The 8,037-nt window shown below is 44.3% G+C and overlaps 1 protein-coding gene across 1 annotated transcript in view; it reads left to right on the top strand.

Annotated features, from left to right (window-relative positions):
• FAM160A1 (family with sequence similarity 160 member A1) overlaps nt 1–94 on the top strand; it is a 37,615-nt gene extending 37,521 nt beyond the window's left edge. The window contains 1 exon segment of the mRNA XM_009634829.1: nt 1–94. This exon segment is cut by the window's left edge and continues 26 nt beyond it. Coding sequence (XP_009633124.1) covers nt 1–94 — 94 coding nt within the window.
• The last annotated feature ends 7,943 nt before the right edge of the window (nt 95–8,037 follow it).

The raw sequence follows: 8,037 nt of genomic DNA, 5'->3' as shown, positions 1-8,037 counted from the left end.
TTTCCCGGAGTTCCTGAAGGAGCTGGCAGCTCTTGCCCAGGAACATTCCATTTTATGTTACAAAATACTGGGGGATTTTGAGGATTATTATTAGTGGGTTTTTTAAACATGTTTTGAAAAAAGCTTTTCGAGTTTAAACAGATTTTTTTAATGCAAAGCTGCTCACAAAAGAAGGTTGTAGTTCAATATTCCTGAAAATACTTGATTTGGAGGGGGAAGAAGGAGGCAAAATGTTATTCCATGTTACCTTATATTAGGCCTTATAACTTCCCTCTGTGCTACATAATTTATTTGAGAGATTTCCAATACTGCTCTTACTGCCGCTTCCTACTTCGTCTCCTCCTCTTTGCCCAGCCACCCTTCCTTCTAGCGTCACTGATTCCTGTTGAATTTCTGCAATAGACACTTGTAGGTTGGCTGAGAGAGGCAAACATTCTAGCTTTTTCTGTTCCAGAAATACTCTTCTGGATCACCTGTTAGAAGACTGTTTGGAAAAACATTGCCCTGTGGGGACAGTTCAGGGTATAAAAGTATACGCAAAATCTGCACAAAACCCCTTCCTGCCAAGGGTTGTGCTTCTTCATGTCCTTGTCCCCTTCCCCCCTTCCCTTCCTTTTCCCCAAAACGGGGTTCTTCCCAGTCCACCTCTGAAGCTCTATTTTGGCTCAGGTTTTTTGAATTCAAGTGATCTTATGTGTATTAAACCCATGACCAGCCGAAAGCAGGTGCTGGACCCTACACATACCATATTGCCTTATGTCGCAGACAGATCTGCAGCCATCAGCTGTCGGTCTTTGAAGTCAAATGAACTGTGTAAGTGGATGTGGATTGCAGACTGCCTGGAATTTTCCCTGCAGTTTCTCAGCATTCTTTGATAACTACTGCATTGCTACCTAAACTCTCAAGCATGCCTTATTTAGTAAGATTTGCACAAAGTACAAAACAAAATGTTTCTATGCAAGCTGTAATTAGTAGTTTGGTTTTATGCTCAATAAGCTAAAGAAAGGTATTCAATATCTTTCTGTAGTAGTAAAATGACAGCAGGCTGTTTCTGTCTTTTTTTTTTTTTTTTAATGAAAAAGGTTGGCTTGCTCCTGAAAGCTGTTCTGGTTTATTGTTAATTTTTTTGGTTGAGGGAAAGTTAAATGCTGTTTGTTTACTTTTAATTTAGGTGTTGACTTTTCCTAATATTGCACTTTTGGGACGGTGAGGGGAGGACCAGACTACTCACCAGCTGTAGAAAAGGAAGGAGTAACAGGGAAAGCTGTCTGCTGGTGACTAACTGCTTGAGAAAATTCTCTTCTGTGAGTAATGGGCTTCATTAGAACCCAAACATGATGAATTGGTGCATCACCACTGCATTTCGTCTTATCTTAGTAGCATAATTGTGCTTCCAGTGTGCTGCAGTTGGCTACATAAAGAGGGGCTTACTTCAAGAAAGCCTTAAACCCCTTTGCCCAGGAAAGAAACCAACAGTGATTCCAGGAAACCTGGAGAAACAGGAAGCAGAAATAACATTTACATACATTAGTTCTCCTGCTCATTGTAATTCTGTAATGTGGGGTGCTCCAGTTAATCGCATCCTGATTTTGAAGCATGTTTTCCCCGAGATTGCAGGGGAGAAGAACGCTTTAAAAATAAAAAATGACACTCCAGAAGAGTCTAATTAATTACAGGTCAAATTCCTGTGGAATTTGCAATTCAAGCTCCTAAATCCTTTAGATGCTTTGGGAAAATCGTACCTTTAATCTACAAAGCTATGAGAAGCATTCATTGTATCAGACTGCTGTAGGCTATTCCAAGGGAAAAAACAAATCCCAAAGCGTACCTCTGACAGAATCACCTCAAGAACTTCTCTGGGTCCATCTTCACTTGTTTGCTATACGGGCTGCGCTTCCATGATGGCTGGGGTCATGTTGCTTCCCAGCTCACTCTCTGGTTGCTTTCACTTGGAACTTGTTTATTTTTTTTAGGCACCGGTGCATCCTCATCCTGTAAATCACCTACTGACCTCCACATGGCCCTGTTTCACCACACAAGCTTCCTTGGAAGCTGAAGCCTGAGGCTGTGGATTTTTTCTTAAATCTTACTTATCCAGGTTTAAGAGAGCTCTTTTTTTTCCCCCTGCATTGTTGTTGTAAATGGGCAGTGAGCAAATGAAGATTTTATTATTTTTATTTATTATTTTAAAAAAAAACACTTGTCCTAAGACGTGGTGGGTTCTTTCCCCACCCCGTGTTCCCACTCCCACTATTACCAGTAGTGCTGTCTTTCATGCTGTACTTGCAGGCCTGGCCTGGAGGTGTTCAGTTGCGTTGTGTGTGGAAAGTGTTTTACGTTGCAGGCACAGGGTCTGCTTCCTCTGCTCCTTACCTCTTCTGGTAGGAACTTTGTGTAAGCAAAAGAAAAAGTACCAAATGAGTGTGATCACCTAACTTCTGGTGGTTCAGAAACAAGTGCTAAATTGCAGAAGCAATCCGATCCTTTGTCTGAGGGACTTTTTTAAAAAGGAATGAAAAAGAAATTTTCTTTTTTTAAATAAAGAATACTGCAGACCAGTGCTCAAGGCAGTCAGGTTACTAGGTGAACACTCCCTTCCCTGGCTTTTATTCTAAAATAAAAATCTTTATTTGCTGGGTAGAAGGGATTTCTTTTGAGATTGTTAATTTTAACTGCTGTTTTCAACAAATGTACAGAGTCATGGTAATTTCATCTCAGCAGGTCTATTAAGCTACACAGGGATTTTAAAATGTGGACTGCTCAAAAAAGCATCTGTAAATTTGGGGAAGGGGAGGATTTATCTCATAAGCTGTAGTAGAGCTTAGGCTCTACATCCAGTAGGATAAATTCAGGCTTTGAAATCTGGAGTCGTCTGGAAGACTTCTTGCTGAAAGGTCACAACTGTGTTTGTGCACAGCATCCCGGTGCAAATGGGAAATCTGTCTGTCAGCCCCCCAAAAGGAAGAAGTGGACGAGTGCAGTGACCCCGGACTGTAAAAATGGAGATCATACCTATGACTTTATATTACCTGGCTCCTGAGTGGGATCGGTCTTGCAGCTATGTCTTAGCTGTGATAGCAGCATAATGTCCAGCACCTGGCAAAAATAATACTGGCAGGGATTGCATCTTCCTGTCTTCAAAATGCAGAACCTGTGATTTAGCTCGAAAAACGTTGATCTTTTGAGATGAATCATCTCTGTGTGCATAAGTTCTTCAGCCAAATGTCTGTTTAATAAGCTTCTTCCCTCCACTTGATCAAGTGTCACCCCGTCTCTCACCAATGATACGTCTTTTCCAAAAAAGCCCCTATGCCCGTGGTCCCAGCTGTGGTGCAGCCGGCAGGCCGCTGGAGGATGCAGGGTGATGCTGCTCTTTCCGAGGAGTCTGTGGTCTGGATTTCCCCACCCTCACATGTGCCTGGGACTGGAGCGGTCCCCCTTGGGCACGTTGTCTCAGCATCGCTCATGAATGAAGTGTCTTGGTGTTGGCAGATCTATTCCAAAGCCTGCAGGTGGTGGCTTGGTGAAACCAAAGTTTATTTCCAGTCTCCTGCTAGATGTTTCAGAACGTGAATGCCATGCTTCCAGTGATGCAGCCTCTGCGTGTGTGTTTAAGCTGTTCTGCTGTAGCATGGCATCTTTCTGGCAATTTCAACCTGCTTTTTTTGTTTGTTTGTTTGTTTGTTTGTTTTGCAACCTACCTATAAAGCGAACGCTTTGCCTGGAAACAGCTGTAGTCATTCTCTCTTACCTCTCGCCATTTTTGGATGCCCGGTGGGTCAGACTCAGCACACGCACACACATGGTTTGTATTAACTGCTCTAACGCACTCGGCAACTTCCATTCGAGACAGCATCACCCTTTGCTGATCTTTGCAGATGTACAGTCAGTCGCAAGTCACGTGCTGTGGTGTTGGCCCTGCTTACTGCCTTTTTATTACTGTATTCTACATAGGAAAATAAGGCATTTTTCTTAAATTTGATCTTTCCCTGTGTGCCATGAAGAAAAAGATACTTCAAATGAGATCAAGTGTTGCGGTTTCCGATGTGAAAGATGCACCGCCTTTTTCGTCCTGGTAACTTCTGACCTTGGTTTGGGAGAACAGAAATGAGAGCTGCTGTTCTCAGCTGTATACCATGGAGATGAGAGAACTCCCGGCTGCGGGCGTGGGCTGTCCCTCCCACTGGCACACCCAGATACGTCCTTCAGAGCATCCAGTTCATAAATTATTTCCTCTTGCGCTGGGCTTTGACACTTTGCAAAAAGTCTGATGGATTCAGGGGTGTCGTGCTGCCGCAGCCATTTACTGCATTTGCCTTTTGGATGTGATTCGGTCTTTTTAGTAAGATTGGTAACTTTCCTAGAATGGGAGAAAACACGGTGTGCTTGGGGTGGACCTCGGACATGAGCAGGGGCCGTGCCTTGGAATGGGAACAGGACTGGATAGACAGTAAGCCTGAACAGCGTCTCTGCCTCCAGTGCCGCTCTAATTGCTCTTTGGCCCGGGCACAGCGCCGAAGTGCTCTGTTTGCTCCTTCAGAGGAAAACATTTGCAAACAAACTGACTGCATCCCGCAGAGTCCAAGGGTTTAAGGTCAAGAGGTTAAGTTCTATTTACCGAGAGAAGTAGACCATCTAGCACAGCGCGTACGCGCTCACTACCCTTTTGTGCACTCTGCTTACACCTCGCAGAAGGTTTCGTGCTTCAGGAAGGGTTTTCAGCTCCTCTAAGAAGCTCTAAAATCTCAGGGTTGGGGAGAAAAGGATGGGAGCGGCGTAATTTGGTGCAGTTAAATTATGTCGTCGTATCATTTGAATTTGTAGCCACAGCTCCTGTTTGAGGGCAGCTTGATTTAATAAGCAATTTACTGTGCTGTATTTACCGAAATTGCTATGTCATGCCTGCAGTTGTTATGACGGCTCCTATTACATTTGTAACATTTAAACTGCATCTGCGGTTTTGACTAGAATACTGGGATTTTCCTCTTTCTTTTAGCTTGGATAGCTCTGGCACAGTACATTAAGGTGGCTGCTGCGTCTGGATCCGATTTAGATAATTACAAGTATGTTCTTCCTTGCACCTTTTGAGCATTATCAGCAGAAACAGAGGGTACATGACACTCGGGTTGCTTACGTTAATGAGCAAACCAAAGGTAAAACACCGCAGATTAGCAGGGGGCCCGTGCCTCTGTGTGAAATGCAGTAAGAATTTGTATTTGTGTTGCTCTGATTTACCAGGGACCAGAAAGAAAAAGCTCACAGCAAACTTGAAAAACGAGTATGACCGTGTCCTACGGTGACTGTCCAAGTGGGGATAGCACTGCTATGTAATGTTTCTGGCCAGAACTGCGCGAAGGAGGGTGAAAATCGCCCCTTGTTAAGGTGATATCAGAGTTGCATAAATAGGTATTCCGATAATGCGACGGTGGTGCCGGCTGTCAGACCGCAGCCCGCCACAGAATGCGACGCTATCTCAGTGACTTTGTTGGCAGTGAAAGCCTGGCTCTGACTAAATGTACTTTATTTTTTAGGGGCCCCCGGCTTTTCTAAACACGTTGTGGCCCAGCATCAATGTACTGCATTTGTTATATGCTCAGTTGGAAGCCTATTATTTATGAATAGGAGCATTACTTGGATTCTCAAATATGTAGGTACTTGAAGTGGCGTTTTGTTGCTGACTCTGCAAATCTTCTTTTTGTTCATTGATTATAATGGTTCTTGTGTGGCAGCTGGATTAAATTAAGACTGAAGTCTCTGGGCTAAAAGCCCTGATGGAACTTTTGTGCAAAGGCTGCATTTCTCAACCAAGTAACTTTCTCTTGGGCTTCGGCAGACTGCCCACATACAATTACGTACTGGGAACTAAATACCTGCAAACCTACGTTTCTGACCAAGCCAATTCCCCTGCAGCTGCATTTTATCGCAGTCTACTTTAAAAATAACTAGCTTGGATATAGACCAAAAAACCAACGTGGATGAGTCAAATGCAAGACAACTAAACTGTGTCCAGCTCGGTGCTGCTGTGTCAGTTTGGCCAGAGCTCAGACGAAATGCCATCTCGTCCTCAAAGGCGAGGGAGCGGCTCTGGGTCTCGGTATCCCTTGCTGCAGCCTGAGCCAGGGACTCCTGTCTTTCAAGGTGTGTCTCGGTGTGTGAGCACAGCTTGGTGTTCGCAGCTCTGACCTGTGTCTGTCGTAAAACTCCGGAGTTGTAACATCAGTTTCTGAGCTTCAGTCTGAAAAACCTAGCAGCCTCTAAGACCAGTCTGAAAATATGGCCTCTCAAGGTTTAGAAATCAGAAAGTAAAATACAACTTAGTGACTGTTATGCCTGCTTTGTGTGTGTGTGTATATATATCTATATAAAATATATATCTAAAACCTGAACGTTTGCAGTTTTGAGGGGGCAGGGACTTGAACTCCAGAGCCAACCCAATGCAGGTAAGCTTCCAAGTTAAATCTTGACCTCCTATCTGCTGTAACTTGGGTCTATATGGCCATTATGTGAAGCAGAATCCATTGAACTTCAGAGTATTTGTAAACAGCATTGCAAGGAAGAGGCAGGCAACAAGAGCAAAAGGAGCACCAGCATGCTATTCCGCCTTCTCTCACGCAGTTTAAAAAGAGAGGGTTGAGTGAAAGCCCAATTTGTTTATGTGAAAAAAACCCCCCACACACTCTACATGTTGAACAGACCCACAAGGCCATGAATTGCTGCGAAGGTGCTGCTGAGGTCGGTGGTTGTGAAAGTGTGTAGGTAGAGGGGTGCTCGGAACAGAAATGAGAACGTTACAGTACGCTGACACCACGCCGCAGAAGCGGAGTGGAAAGGGGCCACAGTGAAATCGCAGCGTGAATACTCTAGCTGTAAATTTTTTAGTTAAGGTTCCTATCATATGCTTCTATTTTTAACACAGTTAAAATTAAACTCTGCAGCCAAGGCTGAGTGCTAGAAATTCTTTCTTCGCTACTTCAGCATTGCCAGCATCTTTTTCAACAACTTTCTTCTCCCCCTCTGCAACCTGGGATATGGGATACTTCAGCTATACAGAACACTAAGTATCATCTCTCCACCGTCAGGAGTGACCTCCTGAAGGACTTCCAGCAAGGAGCAGATGAGATGGTCATTGGCAGTGTCTGGTGTCAGCTTTTAATTTGCGAGCATTTTCCTTGGCCCTCCATTTGTGGATGGTTACTGCTGAAAATCTGCACCAAACTGTCCTTAATTCACCCCGCTTACTGCTGTTGCACAGATGGCATCTGCAATCAGTAGATCAGGGAGTGCTGCTGTAGCTAAGTAAGATGAGCAAGTTAGGGTCAAAGCCTCAATCTTAATTCTTGAGTTTCTAGCCCCGATACAACCACACTTAAAACAGCCTCCTGGGCCTGCCAAACCTTCTGCCATGGCACACTTCATACTCAGGCTCTGCCTCTTATCGCATGGACCCACCTGCCCTATGGGGCTTTTCTTATTTGTCTTTACAAGAGCAGATAGTAAATTCCTTGAGGCTGCTGTTCCTGTCTTTTAATGTGCTCCATCGACTACTGCTATGCAAATGGAAACCAAAGCTCTTTTGCGCAGTACAGGGTTTGCTTGTGGAGTAGTCAGAATTTGCCTTTAGCTCTGTTTAGGACACAGAGGAAGGCAATGGTTGTATTTAGGCTGCTGTATCAGGCCCTTGGCAGGCAAAAAACGATCCGGTTTCTTGGTTGTACTGGTTCGATCAAAATGGCGTGCGGTGACTGATGAGCCCCTTAATGCAGGCTGCCACGCTGGGAGCCGCGGTAGCTGGCCCTGCTGAGCCTTCGCAGCGCTCGGTCCTAGTGCTGCCAGCTACCACTGCTTCGATGCTGGTAGCTGCAGTCTCCACAAATGTTAAAAATATTCATCATCTCGGTCTCATTTGCCTCAAACCACTTTTTTCTGTCAGAAAGGAATTTACATCTTGTGTGCGTCTGCTAAAGATTTCTTTTAAAATTTTAGAAGTGACTGTTTCATAATATAGTGCAAAATTTATAGACTGTAGCTGCTCTTTCC

The sequence above is a fragment of the Egretta garzetta genome, unplaced genomic scaffold (genome assembly GCF_000687185.1).
Source record: "Egretta garzetta isolate BGI_Z169 unplaced genomic scaffold, ASM68718v1 scaffold32, whole genome shotgun sequence".
In the NCBI taxonomy this organism is placed as follows: Eukaryota; Metazoa; Chordata; class Aves; order Pelecaniformes; family Ardeidae; genus Egretta; species Egretta garzetta.
The sequence above is the reverse complement of the archived record's forward strand: the minus strand, read 5'-3'. Positions and strand labels throughout refer to the sequence as shown.